The 18,239-nt window shown below is 30.9% G+C and overlaps 5 protein-coding genes, 1 long non-coding RNA gene and 1 other non-coding gene across 7 annotated transcripts in view; all 7 read left to right on the top strand.

The window, feature by feature from the left end:
- Positions 1-521, top strand: part of BZIP94 (bZIP transcription factor bZIP94) — a gene marked incomplete in the record, with an annotated part of 8,911 nt that extends 8,390 nt beyond the window's left edge. Inside the window, 1 exon segment of the mRNA NM_001250702.2 lies at positions 2-521. Coding sequence (NP_001237631.2) covers positions 2-88 — 87 coding nt within the window.
- Positions 1-1,231, top strand: part of LOC121173336 (uncharacterized) — a 10,182-nt gene extending 8,951 nt beyond the window's left edge. Inside the window, exon 2 of the mRNA XM_041008371.1 lies at positions 836-1,231. Within this exon, the coding sequence (XP_040864305.1) occupies positions 836-1,121 (286 nt within the window). The 3' untranslated portion in view covers positions 1,122-1,231. The remainder of the gene's footprint in view (positions 1-835) is intronic.
- Positions 459-559, top strand: MIR5763A (microRNA MIR5763a). The gene has a single exon (NR_126613.1). It is a non-coding gene; the product is annotated as a microRNA MIR5763a (primary transcript).
- Positions 1,232-3,399: 2,168 nt separating the features above from the next.
- Positions 3,400-4,075, top strand: LOC100820235 (uncharacterized). Its single transcript, NM_001252753.2, has one exon. The coding sequence runs from the start codon at positions 3,498-3,500 to the stop codon at positions 3,939-3,941; it is 444 nt and encodes a 147-aa protein (NP_001239682.1). The 5' UTR covers positions 3,400-3,497; the 3' UTR covers positions 3,942-4,075.
- A 4,554-nt stretch (positions 4,076-8,629) lies between these two features.
- LOC100305748 (uncharacterized) lies at positions 8,630-9,451 on the top strand. Its single transcript, NM_001249243.2, has one exon. It carries the CDS (start codon positions 8,756-8,758, stop codon positions 9,254-9,256), a length of 501 nt encoding a protein of 166 aa, NP_001236172.2. The 5' UTR covers positions 8,630-8,755; the 3' UTR covers positions 9,257-9,451.
- Positions 9,452-10,720: 1,269 nt separating this feature from the next.
- On the top strand, positions 10,721-12,313 carry LOC106795520 (uncharacterized). The gene is made up of 2 exons (XR_001384220.2): positions 10,721-11,923; positions 11,997-12,313. It is a non-coding gene; the product is annotated as an uncharacterized lncRNA (long non-coding RNA).
- A 1,049-nt stretch (positions 12,314-13,362) lies between these two features.
- On the top strand, positions 13,363-15,459 carry LOC100819701 (tobamovirus multiplication protein 2B). The gene is made up of 5 exons (XM_003543108.5): positions 13,363-13,713; positions 14,348-14,413; positions 14,505-14,569; positions 14,812-14,902; positions 15,020-15,459. The coding sequence occupies exons 1-5, from the start codon at positions 13,513-13,515 to the stop codon at positions 15,056-15,058; spliced, it is 462 nt and encodes a 153-aa protein (XP_003543156.2). The 5' UTR covers positions 13,363-13,512; the 3' UTR covers positions 15,059-15,459.
- Positions 15,460-18,239: the final 2,780 nt, after the last annotated feature.

The raw sequence follows: 18,239 nt of genomic DNA, 5'->3' as shown, positions 1-18,239 counted from the left end.
GAAGGCTGCTGTGGAGGAAGTTATCCGGCATGAGATAAGCTTTATTTTTACTGTATATACAAAATATGAAGTCAAGGTGATGATCTAAGATATCTTAAGATTTTCCAGCTGAGGTCATATTTTCATCTTCCTTTAGTTAGTGTTAGATGTTTAATTTTTGGGCATGTGTGATCTATCAAAACTTCTGCTTTCAATCAATTCTGAAATGTTTCAGTAATTTATAAAATTAGTAATAGGTTTGTCAAAATTGTTTCATTTAGAAATCATTAGTTCAGATTGTTGTTAAGATTTTTGTTTTATTATGTCCTATTATAGGGCACCTAACCTAAATAACAAGTACTATGTAGAAGATTTAATATAACACCCTGCATACCAAATACTACTACATGTATTTGTCTCTGAGCAATCATTTGTATTGCATGTTTCAAAAAAAAATTATAAACAAGACATACTAAGACGGTTATGGTCTAACCCGTCTTAGTATAGTTCACTTTCTACGACGGTTATACATGTAACCGTATTAGAAAGTGAACTATACAAAGACGGTTATTCCAAAAACCGTTTTAGTATAATTTACTTTTTACGACGGTTATACACATAACCGTCTTAAAAAGTAGATTATACTAAGACGGTTAGGCCATAACTGTCTTTGATAAATGACACATTTCAAGACGGTTATTCGATTAACCATCTTAAAAACTCGATTATACGAAGACGTTTTCAAAACCGACCTTGAACATGTCTTGCCATTTTACGACGTCGCATTTTATGACGGTTTAAAACCGTCGTTAAATACCCCGAAGAACCGACTTATAAAATCCCTTTTGTAGTAGTGAATGAGTCAAACGTATGAGATTGGACACGTGGACGATCAAGATTGCTCCACGTCAGTCAGGGGCCCTGATCATTGGGTTGAAATGGAATTGATCTCTTCTTTGCTTTTTGATGAGATTAGTGCATGGATCCCTTGTGGAGATGAGATGATGGAGCGTGCAGCAATGGAATATGAAGCAGGAAATGGCATTGATGATCTGCAATTGTGTTATGGAGCTTTCTTGTTGGAGCAACAATACAAAGAGAATCATTATTTGGCACAAGGGCCAAGTGATGCAGTATTCTGAAATTAATTTATATACGTAGCATTATATAAGGAAACATTACTTTGTAATTAATTTGTGAAGGTGTTCTTAACTCTTAAGTACATGTTATATTGCCAAACCTTTTAATTTTATCTTATGTTTACTTTTTCTCCCTTTACTTTCATGTAATTATCTAGCTGAAAATTAATTAGAATGAATTTTCCTCCGTTCCTCTCGATCATATTTGCATAGAATAAGAAGGCTTAAATATTTTTTACTTTTAGAATTTAGTGTTTTTTTTCAACCTTGCCAAAAAAAATTTATTCAAATCCTTATAAATTATGTTTAAATTTGATTTTAGTTTTTATATATTATGTTTGTTAATTTTTTTATTTTTTAAATATTTTAGATAATATTTTTTCACCGTTTAAAGTACTATTTAAATCATTCTAAAGACCAAAGACAATAAAAACATAATTTGCAATGTCTAAAATAAAAAAATACAAGGATAAAAGAAAAAATACTAAATTACAAAGAATAAAAATATATTTAAATTTTAAACATAATAAGAAATAATAATGATTTATTCTTAGTAACTTATTGCTTTTATTTTTAATTTTCTTAATCTAAACTAATTTTACAACTATCATGGATCGTATGCACGGTACCAATAATCATGATTTCAAGTACTAAGTATATATCCAACTACATTAAATATTCAGAAAAAAGAAATTACCACTTATAATATAATAATACTCATACATGACTTAAGTAAGAATGTCTGAAATATATATATATATATATATATATATATATATATATATATATATATAATATATATATATGTATGTATGTATATATTATTTAAAAAAACTAATTTTACAAGTGATTCTTAGAGAGTTTTTTTTATAAAAAAATAATATACTTTGAGTTTTAGAATTTATATTTCTCTCTTAGAATTATTTTTTTTTATCTCTCTCCATCACATTGTTTATCTCATTATATATTTTTCTGTTTTCTTTTTCCACTTCACAAAGACACAAACACATACATACACATGTATCAAATGAGAACTTTTCTTGTTGTAAAAAATAGGCAACATAAATCTAAACATTTATACAAACATATATGGGTGGTCAAAATTAAAAGTTTGTTAGTAATCATATGATTGCTTAAAAAAAGTTATGTGCAGTTTTGTCTTAATCTTGATAATTCAAATATAATCTAATGGTTTATAAGAAGAGTATTTATATATGTATATGATAGTAAAAGCTATATATATTTGTAAGGATGTAGTATCTCTTATACTTTATTATGGCAAAAGAAACCCTAGCATGCCTTACTACACATGGCTTGGTGTGACCAATGAGGAATCATGCCTATATATACATGGATTGTACTCTTTAACTGACTTATATTGTTCCCTTCTTTTTTTAAAGAGTGGCGTGCATGGTCCCTTTCTCGCGTGCCAAGGAAAGGTGATATCTATCATGCCTTAACCACACGTGTAAGAAGACTCTGGGTTTCTTTGGTTTGGACCTATGGTTTTGGGTCCCATACAATTTTGATGTAATCTAGTGATCATGTTTGATCTAAGATGGGTATCCTGATCAATCGATTACAATACGATTTAGAGGTCGATCAATGTGCGATCGATTTAGAGGTTAGTCAATATGCTTAGGTGATTACTCCGGGGTTGAGCCTTAATTGATCTTGTGTTCAATAAGCGATGACTTATAATAAAATATGCGATGACTTATAATCACTCTCATACACGATACACAGATCAAACTCAATCAATAAGAATACTTCTCATTCATTTCTTTCGTTTTTTGCCTTTACATTTCAATCATTTATATATTAGTTAAAACATATTAGTTACATTACTCCGTTCAAATACGCACTTTTCTTGTTTTTTTATTTATTTTTATTTCTTGTGTTACTTAATTATTGGCATTAAGTCGGCATATATATTGTCTGGTTTGTCTGATGCCCCCACACTGTTTCAACAATAATATAATATTATAGTGGGTACCTTATAGCTAGCCTAATACCATATATTGCTCACCCGGAATGCCTTGATCTGTTGCTCGACAAGTAGACACCAATGGGTTAAAACATTAATTTTTTCCAGCACAATTATATGAATATTATATATCTTAGCACAATTATATGAATCTTATCTTTCTCATTACATAATTTATTATTGATTTGGCCTACATGCATTAGTTACAACCAAAAGCAACCCCACCTCGTATTAGTTACAATACAATGCATTTGCCTATATAAGGGACCCTTCTTCACCTTTCAAAGTCATCCTACATCTTCCACTGCCTTAATTGCTTCTACTTCTCACTTTAACCATTTTCATAAACCAAAGAAAAAAGGGTCACTCCTTTTTTTTCGTTGTAACACAACATGTCTTCCTCAGAAGGTGTCTTTGAATTGGGAATTGATTTCTCGGAATCAAACAATGTTCTTCTCATGTCACTAATGGAAGAAACCCAAGAAGAAGAGTACTATGGCGATGATAGACTTGTGACCATGATTCAGTCATTGGAGGCAGAGATCACTGACACTGAAATGGGTCAAATGTATGAGATGGGACACGTGGATAGTCAAGATTGCTCCACGTCAGTCAGTGATCCTAATCAATGGGTTGACATGGAATTGATCTCTTCCTTGCCTTTTGATGAGATGAATGCATGGATCCCTTGTGGAGATGACATGATGGAACATGCAGCAATGGAATATGAAGCTGGGCATGATATCAATGATTTTCAATTGTTTTATGGAGTTTTCTTGGAGCAACAATATAGAGAGACTAATTATTTGGCACAAGGGTGTGATGCAGTATTATGAAATTAATTAAACTGTAGTTTTTATATATATGAAACAGAAGAGAACTTGGATTACTTTGTAATTAATTTTGTGAAGGTGTCCCTAGCTAAGTACATGTTATTGCCAAACCTTTTAAATTTTATCTTTTGTTTGCATTTTCCTCCTTTACTTTCATGTAATTTCCTAGCTGAAAATTAATTAGAATAGATTTTCCTCACTTCCTCGATCATACTAGCATATAATAAGAAATAGTACTGATTTATTTACTGACTTAATTATTATTATTATTTTTTCTTGAAATTATAATTTTCTTTTTGTCTATGAGAAAATAATAGAATTAACCCAAACTAATTTTACAACAACCATCTAGTGCGTGGAGCCACAATGATCACAAGTTCAAATACTAGATAGACAACGGCATTAAATAAATTTTTTACTTGACTTAATTGAGCAGAATTGTGTCCAAATGGAGACAATACATGTTGTATTTATCAAAAAGGAAAACTAATTTTACAACTAATGCTTGGAGAGATTAATAAGAAGGGAAATAATATATTCCGAGTCTTAGGATTTATATTTCTTTCTTTTATAATTAATTTTTTTTATCTCTTTTTGTCACGCCATTATTTTTTCTCTTTACTTTTTCCACTTCACAAACACACACATATAAAACGGATAGCTGATGTATCAAGTGATCGAAAATTTTTCTTGTGAAAATGAGAATAATAAACCTAAAACATATATATAACCATATGTGAATTATTAAAATTAAAAGTTTGTTAGTGATGATATGATTGTTTAAAAAATTATGTGCATTTTATTTTAATCGTATCATTCAAATGCTCTAATGGTTTATAAGAAGAATATTTATATATGTATACGACAAGAAAAGTTACATATATTGTAAACATGTAATATCTCTTATTCTTTATTATGACAAAAGAAACCCTAGCATGCCTTACAACGCATGACCTAACATGATCAAGGGGGAATCATGCCTATATACGGATTGTACTCTTTAACTTACTTGTATTGTTCCTCTCATTGCTACCTTAACGGCGTGAAAGAAGACGCTAAGTTTCCTTTGGTCTGGACCTATGATTTTGGGGTCCTGTACAATTTCTATGTAATTTGATGATCATGATTAGTCTAAGACGGTTTAATTCATCCTGAATCCTGATCAATAGATTACTGTTCGATTTAGAGGTCAGCCAATAATATGTGGTTTAGAGGTTAGTTAATATGCTCAGGTGATCACTCCGAAATTGAGCCTTACTTATTATCATGTTAAGTCCAATTTGTGCCATCTTAGTTAATTCTATTAAACATTAGATGAAATCAAGATGGAAGGATTTAACTGTAAATTAGAGAAAAGTTAAAGAACCTAACTGATACAATTGAAAGTTGAAATATTAAAATTACATAAAATAAAGTTTAAGCCTTAAAATTTTTATCTCTTACAATATTTTTTTTATGTCGTATCTTAATTACAATATAACATTACTCGTTGAAAATTATAATGTCGCACTAAACAGATTACAAGCTAATACTGGCCATTATTCTAATTGCATAAATGCATAGTGAGGCCAGAGCACTAAGCAAAAATAATTGTGCAAGGCATTGATCCTGTTGCTAAGACCATCTTTTGAGCAAATGAGTGGCATAATTGTAGTTGCAACAAGATATCCATGATCATGTTTCTTGTTACAATGACTTTTGACTAATATATATTCTGGTGGCATGTAGAGTCACCCTTTGCAATAAAGAATGGTACACGATACTCTGGCTTCAGACCATTGAGTTCAAAGATTAGCATTGGTTGCCAACATTCAATTGAATAACATAAAATATATGCTTAACTCCCCAATGATGCTGTCTTGCCAATAAGGGTTGGAGTTGGCCCCAGAAAGGATGCATATCACATGGCAGTGGGTTCCTTCACAATCCATTATTTTAAAGTGATATATTCGAGGCATCTAATCTAAATCTTAATTAAAGCCCACAAAAATGAAGTGTAGTGGCAACATGTGTATTAAAATGTGACTTGGGTGGTCACAAACAATGGTATATCATCAAGCTCTCGTTAGTTTAATTGGGTCCACTTGCTTTCATTCCTTAACTATTCATTGGAGGCATATCTTTTCAAAATCCTACATGCACAAATGTAAAAGCTAGCCAAAATCTTAGAGAACCCCACAATCCAGATTTTCAGTACGGTCAATTTTAAAATAGGATGATATGGAGATTTTTTTTTCCACCCTTTTTCTAGAGATTTGACATTATCAATATAAGTGGACCAATTTTTTCTGCATCAGAACCTTATCTATAATTAAAGTGGGGAAAAGATAATCTCCATATACTATAGGGTTTTTTATACAAAAAAATACATGTTATAGTTTATAGTAGGGTGTCTTTATAAATTATAAACACTTATATTTTTTAGGAATTTTAAAGAGATGCTTGTAAATTCCAAAATTAGGGTGTATGGATAAAGAGAAGAGTGGTGAAAAAAATAGAGAAAGAGAGTAAGACAGTAATATATGTAATAAATGATGTGATGAGAAATAAAGGAAAAAAAATTTAAAAATGATGCAAAAGTAAGATGAAAGGAAGATAAAAAAATAGATGTATAGTAATAATAACTCTAAATCTCACAACCTTTCTAAACTTATACTATGTTTTATTTTTAACAAAACTTATACTATGTTTTAAGAGAAGTAATATTTAGATACCCTTGAATATTAAACACTCTATTAATACTCTTAATTTTTTCTACCACTCTTTTTTTATCATATTATGTATGTTTCTTTCTCTCCTCTCTCTCTATATATTTGTCTGTATATACAGCATTGGTTATCCATTTATTTATTTATTTTCTCTGTTTTAAACTCCATGCTTGAGGCAATGACCGTACTTACAAAAGACTTACCGAGAACTAGAATTTCCCTTGGCACCACCTTGTCCAATGGCCCTTATTAGTGACGGCATGAAGGTGCCACCGAGTCACTTCACAATGCAATTCGTCGTAACTGCACAAATGGCAGCCTGGAATATTCAATACATGTAGCAGAAGATTCACCCTTTTCTTTTTGCTAAAGAGGAAAGTCAAAACAGAAGATTCACCCTCAATGCTCAATGCTCAATGCCAATCATATAAGAGAAGTCAATACACAGCCCTCCAAGTACATCCCCCTCTAGTTCCTTATGATTATTTCTTACTAAAAAATGTTCTTAATATTAAACTCAAAAACATTGAAATTTTTATATTTTTTAAATACTAAATTTATTTATTTATTTAATAAAAAAAATTATTGAGGAAATTTTTAAGAGAATATGATTACTATGATCTGCTTATTTGAAAATCAAAGAAGTGTTTAGTAAAGGCATCCTTAATTTATTATAAAAACACATTCATTCTCTTTTCTATCTAATTTTGCTTTCTTTTTTTTTCTTGTTTTTATATCACATCTAAATAAAAAATCACATCTATCTCTTTTTACTACCTAAATAACACACACATATCCTTAATTAATCACACAGGATCAATAAGCTATGACAATGGGCATCTAGCTATATAATAGCTAGGAGACCAACTATTTAGTTAGATTGAAGGATACCTTTAATACTATACATGAAAAGTAAATGACCCCATAATCAAATAATATGAATAATCAATCAATCAAAAGGACATGCAAATTAATAATGCAACTAGCTACTGTTGCAGTTTCCCTTGTTAATCAGACATAGTAATAAAATTTTATGCACTATCATTAAAATAATTCTTATTCAGCTTAACCACTGAGCAAGGAGATTAACCGACACAACATTATTCTATCTTAACAAGCAATTGGTATACAGACCAAAAAAATAATTATTTTTTATTTGATAATTCACAGCAATTTTAATCATAATACATCTCCTTCGCCTTCCCCTGAAAAAGAATTTATGTTATTCCTTTTCTCACTTTTTTTACATGATTATTATCATTTTGGAATCTTGATGATACACTATCAATGGTGAAGCTTCCTATTTGTATTCAATGACAATATTCTTATCTAACCCTTTTCATAATACTTTTTACAATTCATTCTTTTATATTTTTTTTCATCATTTGCTCTACAATTCTCTTCATCTTCATCTATTTCTTTATTAAGCAAGATGTTATGAGAAGGAATTGTTATAAAAAAATTGCATTATTCTATCTATTCTTAAGTAATTCTTTCTGCTTTGAACGCATACAGACCGCCAACAAGTCATTCTATATATAAATAAACTATTCCCCACTTTATTGTACAATTCAGTCACTATTATACACAAAACTATTCCCTACTTTATTGCAACTCGACGTTTCATCCACTGAAAGCTTTGTCTTTTCATGTTTCCTTGTCCCACTCACAAAAATGAGGTTTTTGGGTCAGATTCTACGATTTCCACGAGATCTTGCTTACTTCAAGCCGTCCTTATTGCCAGAGCACACGAGCAATATATATCGACATAGACACACACATTTTTCTTTAATTATTGCTATTAATAACTTTTTTCTTTTGCTACATTGATATGCAACATGATCAATCAATACAACATAGTTTTCTTGTGTGCACATGTGCACATGACTGTCTAGCTCATGATGGATGCAATGTCCCCTTCTTGAGGTGACGTGGCACCCATATAAGTGCTTATATAAAGCCCCCATTTTGATCATACAACTCATTCATCTTAAGCTTGTTCTCTCTCTCTCTCTCTTGTTACACATTCTACATTCTCTCTCTATTATTTTTCACCCTTTTTCTCTCTTTTGCAAAGAAAACAATTTAATTAAGTCAATTTGTACCAAAATGGCTTCTCAAGTTTGTGAAACTTTGGCTTTCATCAACGGTGATGATGGGTTGAAAATCAACGGTGCTCTTCTAATGTCCCTGATGGAAGAGCCATCACCAAGTGATGAGAGTGATGATGATCGATTGGATAGCTTGATTAGGTCCTTTGAGGCTGAAATTAGTGGAAGCAAGATGGGGGATCATCATGATTCATCATCCATAGGGTCAGAAATATTGATGAGCAATAATATTATAGAAGAGTGTGCATCTCAATCATGGAATAATAACATGGGAGAGATTGATGGAGTGGAGTGTTGGGCTAATTCATCATCAAGTGAATTTGGGGTGGAGTGGGTAGATATGGATTTTGTGCAATCATCCCCATTTGAAGAAAGGAGCTGGAGTGTTGACCCTTGTGGAGATGAGTATGCTATCGCAAACAACTTGAAAGGGTATGATGGGTTTGCCTTGGGAGAACATGGATGCAATTCCTTGTGGCAAGACATGGCATGCAATTGATCATGCCTTGCTAATTTATGATATTGTTCATGTAAAATCATGTTGTAATCCTCAAAATGATTTTATAAAAAAAAATGGGATAAGATTATGTGCAAAAGAAAGTTCTTTGACATGTCAAATGATCTTCACTAGACAATAAACAAACAAAGGAAAGATAGAGAGAGAAAAAATCTCTTTCATGACTTTTTTTTTTCCATATTTCTCTCCTTTTTTTGGTCTTTTTCTTTTTAAACAGAACAAAATAACATTTTTTTTTCAAAACAAACATAATAATAACATGACACACAGAACACTTGAAAGCTATACGAAATTATTTACTCATTCTGTGAATATGTGTGTCGTAAAAGAGTAACAGCATATTTGATATTCCGATCTCTCGAATTCTCAATATGTATACAGAAAAATAATAACTAATTTGTTCTTGGTAGATGTACTGTAAGTTTTAATTAAACACGCAAAACTATGAAGTTATAACTTCAAATAAAAAACTAGTAATTAACTACAAATTTACCAAATTTATATCCTGTGGTATATGTATTTTATCACAATTTTGATAAATATTTTTCATTAAAGATTATATTCTACACTTTATCTTTTTAAAGCATATTTCTCCTTTTAAAAGAATCGGATCGGAAACTATTCTATAGAGTGTAGAGAAAAAAAGGAATGGATAACTTATTCTTAGCATAAGTTTTATTTAACTTGTTTTTTTTTTTTTTTATCATGACTTGTTTTGCTTATTAACATTTTATATAGACATTATAACAACAAAAAAATAGAAATGTAACCAAAAAAATTTATACAGACATTGAAGTTCATTGAACCAACGGACCAACCATTGGTTTAAGATCTATAAAAGTAGATATATTGAACTTCATTATTAAATAGATATAAAAGTACATGTTGGTCATCAGCTTAAATATCTATAAATATTCAAATCATCTAAATATTTGACATACATGATCATCAAGCTCGTAAAGTAATTCAAGGATTAGATTTATCAAATTAATATTCTAGAAAAAATTATTAAGTCGCAAAATTTTTACTCTCAGCCGAAGGAGCAACTTCACAGGTAGACAAGATAGAATTTTGGTGATTATACTTGGAAGATTTATCATCATTGTAATTGGAATGTTGATGCATCCACAATATTCTGTAACTTCTTCCAAAATCTTATAACTTCATTTTTTTGTTAGGTTTCTTCTAAAGATTCATACTCCTCTTTCTTGGTCTCTTTTCTTCTTTTCCCACACTAGTTGTACTTTTTTGTTTTGTTTCTTGTCAATTTGACAAAAACTAATTGTTGTTTTGTATAAAAAAAATTCCTTTATATTAAATATTTTACCAAAAAATTTAATGTAACGAAAATTTACTTTTACCGAGGTAAAGCCAAAAAAAATGGAGAGTAGTAAATAAAAAGAAAAGGAAAGGAGAAAAGAGAGAGTGAGAATAGCATGGGCCTATCTGCTATTATATAAACTGAACTGGATTGAATCAGTGATGGACTTTTTGTATTCGGGTTATGGGCCAGCCCAAGATTTTTATACTCGGGTTATGGGTCTTACTCATTCTGTGCAAGCGCAACCCTATAAAAAAAGTACTGGTCGGCGCCACATACCTCTGCCAATTCAAGAACGTTAGGGTGCGGAATCACAAATCGAACAGGATCGTTAAACATGTGCATATTTAGCTTCGTTGTTAGTGGCTCTCACTTCCAATTGGGTTTTCTTTTATAGCTTAGAACTTTACCCCTAAAAAAAAGTTTTTGTTTTTTGATATTGAAAAACGATGAGGATGAAGAATCATGTGTGTTGCAGATCCTGGTCCAATAACTGCCCGGTTAATTACCGTAGGTGGTTATTGGTTGCTGGATTTGATGTTTTTTCCCTTACTCATCTGAGATCTTCTTTATCAATTTATTTATTTTTCGAAAAAAAAATGTCAATTTTTCTCATGAATTGTCATGTTAAATAGATTTTTTTTGGTGTCGTGGTAGGAGAAATAGAAGTATTTATTTATATTTAAATTATGAGAAAAAGGGTTATGCATGGGACAGTGGTAGAAAGTGATGAATAATGCAGGTACTTCTGATGGCACGTCTAGCGTTGTTCTCTTGGTGCAGCCAATGTGGCTGTGCCGAGCTTCTGCACTGTGTCTGCGTGAATTACACTAACATCTGCCACTGATTTATTCACTGTCCCAAGTTGTTGTTGCTCATGTCAATAGGCAATCTCAAATTGTGCTATTCTTTTTTAGTAAATAGAATTTGTACAATCACAATATGTACCTACCTTGAAATTTATGATTTTAATTTTTATATTTTTTAAAATATATGAAATGTTCAAGGATAAAACCTATTTGATAAGTGTGCGTATGGATGAAAGTAAGAATTCAATTGCAAAGGTTTTACAATGATGGGAACCCCAGTCCTCCATTGAAATTTTTTGGACCTTTCATAGCATTACTTCATGCTAGGTGCCTTTGTAGTTTATTGAATCCTAAAGAAAACAACTTGGTCATCTTCTTTACAATCCTGCTACTACTGAATAGTCTGAGTCAAAAGAAGAAATTGAACACAAACATATTGGATTCCTCTCTGATATTGCAGGTCCAAAGGGTACCCAGCTGGAATTTTTTTTGTGGAGCCTTTGGATGCATTACATGCAGGTCCTCTCAACATGCTTCATGTCATTTTGCTGATGGTGGATATAATATTAATATGATGTTTCCAATGCTATAGGTCCTTTGGTCGGTGCAATAGCAATTCTTCAAGGTGCTAGCTAGCAAAGGAACTGAGATTGTTATTCCAACTGATGTTCTTGCTTGGGGAGAATTTGGATTTGTTGAAGGGCTTATGAAGTGGTGTTATAGAGTGATATAATTGGAAAGAAAATAACAGTACTTACAGCAATTAGAAGATTTGCTGCTGAGTTTGCAGCAGCTTATGTGGTTTTGTTTGCTTCAAAGATGAAGCTACCAATCTCAGCCAGTCAAATGACATGTTGTACAATTAACTTGCTATTTGATCAAACTGTATGACAAGCTGGTTTTGTTGGAGTTTCGGTTGATGATGCTAAGTGGGATTAATTTTCGATATGGACCTTTTGAGTTTGGATTGATTTTGGGGAAATGCACCTTTTGAGTGAAAATTCATGGCTGTCAGATTATAAGGAGATTACCACATGATATATATAATAAAGTAACATCACTTCCTAGCTATTAAATATAAGAATAGCTCCTTCAAGGTGCATCTTAGAACTAATTTGATGTACATTTTAAGTTTCATCGCTGAACTCCTCTTAAATGTTGTTCACTTGACAATAAAAACTAAAACAAGAAAATTTAAATTTTTAAAGGACAATTTTTTTTCAAAGGACTCATAAAAAATATCATATTTTATAGAGACAACAAATGTATTTAATATCAATATTATACAATGATTTTAATGCAATTAATTAATTATATGTATATATTCATTTTTATTTATTTATAAGTGTCTTTTAAAATATTAATTTCATTTGTATTTAACTTGTGAAAATATAATAACATTTGCCTTTAAATTTATTTTTCAATTTTTATTTTTACAAAAACATACTTTGGTATATATGTATACAAATTTTTAAAATCATGCATACAAATAATTATGATTTAATAAAAATATATACATGCTTAAGTATGTATATTTTATGAAATGCTCAAAATCATAATTGATTATTGTAATTAAATATATTATAATTAAATAAACTATTGTATGAGAAAAATGCATTTTGGTTTATTTATTTTTAGTCATATTTGATTTTGGTGTTTGTATTTTTAAATTGATGAATTTAGTTATATATGAGTTTAATTAATCTCTTCATTTTTGTGCCAATAAAAAACTTATTAAATGTTAAATCGCAAAAAAAAAGACTAAATTCATGAATTTAAAAATATAAAGAACAAAATAAGTTTATATAAGGACTAAATACAAAATTTTCTCTTATATTATTATAAATATTGTCTCTTTTTCCAAAAAAAAAAGAATTATAGATGTTGCGTCTTTGTTATTGTTATAGATTATAGATATTGATATATAAATCTACCAAAAATAAAAATAACAATGCAGACAAAGTGTAGATATAATTAGTTCCTGTTAATCCGTGTAATTATCTCCGTAAATTAACCCTTTTAACTTTCTAATCTTCTCACCAGAAGTAACAGCCGGTAATTCTGATCAGTTAAAAAAAACATAACACAGATCAATAAAGGGACGAAAAATGGACCGCAGGCGAAAATACCCAACACTATTTACTACAACCAACGGACAAGCTTCGTTCTGGCGAAGAATGGCGGCGCCGGGCTCATCCGCCGGCGGCGGCGGAGGGACGGCGAAGGCTACGGTGGCGGAGCAGATCTCGCAGGCGGTGCAGTCCACCTCCAACCTCCTCCACCTTATGCGGCACTCTTCTCCTGCCCAGGTACCACATCAACAGTGCCAATTCATTGAAATTTCATAATTAAAAATTAAAAAAGAGAACTTTGATTTGAATGATGAAAAATTGATGTTTGATGAGATGACCCTTTTAATGGGAGATAGGTCTTGACTGTTGTAGATGTTGTTGTTTGATGTTGGGGTTTTGATTTTGCATTTAATTAGAATTGAATGAAGTGAAAATGTTGTTTGGACTGCAATCTAATAATAACTTGGACTGAAATCTGATCATAGAGTGTCATATAATTGAAATTTTTTTAATATTGTGATAAGAATTTAATTAAAATGCACCTGTATTGTAAAAGTTTTTAACACTGTTTTCCAATCACGGATCGTTGCCAATCACATATTACTTGTTAATCACATATTACTTTTTCGATAAATTTGTTGACTTTTTATAATAACTTCTTTGAAAGTCGTACTTAGGATAATTTTTTATTAATTGAGAGTGTAAAAATATTTATATTAACTGTGTATGAAAATTAAACTTACTTTAAAAGTCATGGAGTAATTTCTATTTAATAGACAATAAAAATCTGTACACTATTAACCAAAGTCTTTAATTAGTTGAGTGTATCAAAATTAAATCGAGTTTTTTTACCCCTTTGTATCATTTGCAGGCTCAACTGGTTAAGCTTCCTAAGAATCTTTTGGCAAAGGTTTCCACCATCAAGAATACAGAGCAGGTATTACATCTATCTGATCCTAGGTTGTGTAGATAACACATCAATGTTAACAAGTGTGTGATGATGGTTATTTTCTGTTTTTGTTGCACAGGTTTTGGAGCAGTTGCCTGGGGTGATATCATCTCTTGACGCACACATGGAAAATGGGTTGCAAAAGTCTGAACCTTCTCTTGTCTAATTGAATAAGCTGTAACTGTAATTTTGTCATCTATTTTGAATCTAGGGTGCCTGTGAAGTATTATGAGCTGAAACCTTTAGCTAAACTGCTAATTATTCATTTTGAAGATGTTGTGTGGATGCCTAGGCATTGGAGGGAACCCATTCTTTTTAGTATATTAAGATTTTGTGTGAAATTCAGTTTGTTTTGATTATGGCTGTTGCGGGTTATGAATTTGCAGTGTTCCACATCTAAAGACCGTGGTTCAGGTACTTTCAAATATGGAAAGTAGCCAGCTTAGCTTGCTATCCCGACCCCATCCTCTCCAGAAGGTATAAATATAATAGTTTTGTCACTGATGCAGTTGTGAATATCACTATATAATTGAAAGTGAAGTTTAACATTTTTCTATGTGTGACTGATCATTTTCTATAATTTTTTCTTAACAGGAACTTGAACCAGGAAACCAATCTCAAGGAACCGGTTAAAGAATCTCATGTTGCTTTAGGAGTTTCACCCGTGATCAATTCATGCAGATTTTGGAAGGTTTGGAACTGTGACTTGTTGTGTTTCCTTCTTGCAGTCTTCCTGCAAATCAAATAACAATACCATCCTCTGATAAAGTGCATGGTTATTCAACTGAGAAACCTGTTAAATATTAGTGACAATTGGGAATCTTGTCCAAAGAATTCAAGGCTAGGCTATTAATTGATTGATGGCAATTGGGTATCTGTATTCTGTAATGTATGTCCATTCATTTTCAGCTTGTGCATTTTTGTTTTTCATCTTGCCAAATGTTATGTTCAAAGTGATGTAACTTTTATTTAAATCAGTTTTGTTTTACTAGCTATGGAATGTCTCAAAGCTGAGTAAAAACCACTTACTCCTATGATGGCACTTCTACTCCCCAAGACAATACAAGCTTTACATCCCAAATTCCCGTTGTTTATATTATTACTCTCATCACTACTAAATTCAACTACCACCTATTTTGCTTTTGATAAAGAGATAATTTAATGTTGAAAAGAAAGAAGGAATACAAAATTCAACACCAAACTTTCACCTCACTGATATAGTTAAGACTGACAGTCTGACACAGAAAGGTTAACTAACATATGCAGACAATTAAGCCATCAAGACGGTTCGACAAGGAAACAAAGCTACTTTGAAGAGTACAGGGTATATCAAAGTTAATCAAAATTATTTGGGATATACAGATTTAGTAATTTACATTTTGTCATTTTGGTTGATCTAGAGTCAGAAATATTCGATCTACCAAGATCTTTTTCTTGTTCGCTATAATCCAATTAATTATTTACATACTCCTATAAGTTCCTTATCTGATTAGTATGGTACTGAGATCCCTGATTAAAGTACATGAAATGAAGATACAAAATTGTTAAATCAGAAATAATGTGGATTGACACTCACCAGTCTTGATCCCTTTGCTGAAAATCCTGGTGGGATCTCCTACCAAAACTATGAACAACTCCTACCTAGTCTTTCTTTCCGAATCCCATTTATTCACACAAAACATTCAGTTTTAGCCTCTATTTTCTCACTTTTGTTATGAAACTTCCAATAGAGAGAGATCAGTGGTCTTGAGAGGTCTTTATCTCAATAAATTTTATCAGGTTCCTTGGCTATTTTTCTTCTACTACCAAATGTGTATATAACTAGAAACAGAATCACACCAGAAGAAGACTCCATCTATAAGCTGATTTCTAACTCAGATGACCAAAGCATGAACAACAAATAAACAGCATGCACGTAGATGCAGTGTCTGACTGCAAATTTCGAGTCACTGTGTGGAACCTTTTTTCACCTCGCCTGTACTTTCATAGCTACGACTGTAATTGTAAATGACAAAAAGGGTATTAACGGCAGACTATAATTAACAGTTTTTGATCCATTGTCCAAAGAGCTGAAATGCCAATTTCTAATGGTCATCATGCTTCAAACTTCATTTTATATTATCAAAAACTAGATTGATGCATATCAGAAGGATGAATACAGGCTTCACTTTCAGCATCAAGCAAATACCCAAAAAATATTGTTTTGCTCGAATGATGATAGGTTTGGTTGGATTTTAGAGAATTTTAGGTGTTAGCCTTGACCCAATCCAATCACTTTTATAAAATAGGATTGTGACCCTTAAATCCATATAGATGTTTAGTCCAGGAGAAAACTAAGCATTTTTTCCGAGTGTACAAAATTTCTTTGGGTCAATAATAATCATGTGAGCGAGTAACAGCATAGTTACAAAGTTCAGAAAGCTGTAGTTTTTTGTAATTTTGTAGAAAATATTGAGATTGCTACTTGAATCACATTATCCACTAGACGAAGGAAACAAATCTACTGTGATAAACAAAATTTTGGAGTTCGTTAATAAAAACTGACACTTTATTATTTTAGTATTTTTCCATTTTATGCTCGAACTTATTTTAAATACAAAACCAAATAATGCAAATAACTTGCACTAATTTTTTGTAAATTTATTACTATAAAAATTAATTCTTTTAAAGCTATTATTTTTTGTTATAATGCTAAAATCTCAAGTAAGCTAACTCATCGTTATCTTTATCTTTTCAGACGTTTTGAATTTTCTATTATTTACTTCATTTTTTATTTGTGTGTAATGTGATTTTTGGTTACTAATGGTAAAGTCTTTTTCATCAAAATTGCAAGGTTATTGGGCTTGCTCCAATCGAAATCACAACTTTGTTGATACACGATACAAAAATGTCTATATTATTTATATATTTTTTTTAAAAAGTTAAAACTTAAGATAGTGTAAGTGGAGTTTTTTCATTCACACTTTCATAACCAATCGCCAATACTGAAACATTTAAATTAGTTTTCTTAGTGAACGAGTGTTACATACACCTTGGTAAAGTTTAATTTTGAATGAAATAATATATTAGAAAATTACTTTTTACCTACCATATTGACATATAAAGCTTATTTCATCTGGTCAAATTGTAATAATAACAATTGACTATTGAAATGATTTTTTTCGCAGTTAATTCAACACACGCTAAGTAATATTCAAACCACAGACCGTGATTCCATTTTCTCATATTTATTAGATACACAAATTTAGAAAACTCAACAATTCTAACCCGCCAACTTATCCAACTACCATCAGTTTGCTTGCTACACTCACTTTTATGACTTTGTTTCTCAACTAAATGCTTTTTTTCCATATTGATGCTTCTGTAAAAATGATGGACATAATCAGCAAGCTCTATATTAGCAATGCACCTTGTCTTTCTTTCAATAGTGTATGAGAAAATAGACTAAATTGATACCTCCAATATGTGGAGACGATTTTTTTTTTGCCAAGAGATCTTTGAATACCAAAATAGGACCCAGGGGTTGTAATAGTTGGTCACGGTCAATAATGTTAAAATAGTTAAATCCACTCAAAAAAATACCAGTAAAGAGTTGTTATATGAGAATTCTAAATCCTCCCATTATATCCTTTTACTAGCACTCCTGATTTCTTTTTGGGCTTAAATATTTTTTTTCCTGAAATATATTTGTATTTTGTTTTTGTCTCTAAAATGCTTTTGCTTAACTTTTAGTTGCTATAAAATTTCTTTTTTGATTTTGATCTTTTTATTTTGTTTTACTCATTCTAATATATCAATTTTTCATTTTAGTTTC

The sequence above is a fragment of the Glycine max genome, chromosome 13, assembly GCF_000004515.6.
Source record: "Glycine max cultivar Williams 82 chromosome 13, Glycine_max_v4.0, whole genome shotgun sequence".
NCBI lineage: Eukaryota > Viridiplantae > Streptophyta > Magnoliopsida > Fabales > Fabaceae > Glycine > Glycine max.
The sequence above is the reverse complement of the archived record's forward strand: the minus strand, read 5'-3'. Positions and strand labels throughout refer to the sequence as shown.

Excerpts from the sequence above, each read along its gene's own strand:
- LOC100820235 (NM_001252753.2), top strand. The coding sequence starts at position 3,498 with ATGTCTTCCTCAGAAGGTGTCTTTGAATTGGGAATTGATTTCTCGGAA.
- LOC100305748 (NM_001249243.2), top strand. The coding sequence starts at position 8,756 with ATGGCTTCTCAAGTTTGTGAAACTTTGGCTTTCATCAACGGTGATGAT.
- LOC100819701 (XM_003543108.5), top strand. The coding sequence starts at position 13,513 with ATGGACCGCAGGCGAAAATACCCAACACTATTTACTACAACCAACGGA. Across the intron at positions 13,714-14,347 it reads GGCACTCTTCTCCTGCCCAG|GCTCAACTGGTTAAGCTTCC; the intron begins GTACCACATCAA and ends TATCATTTGCAG. Across the intron at positions 14,414-14,504 it reads CCATCAAGAATACAGAGCAG|GTTTTGGAGCAGTTGCCTGG; the intron begins GTATTACATCTA and ends TTTGTTGCACAG.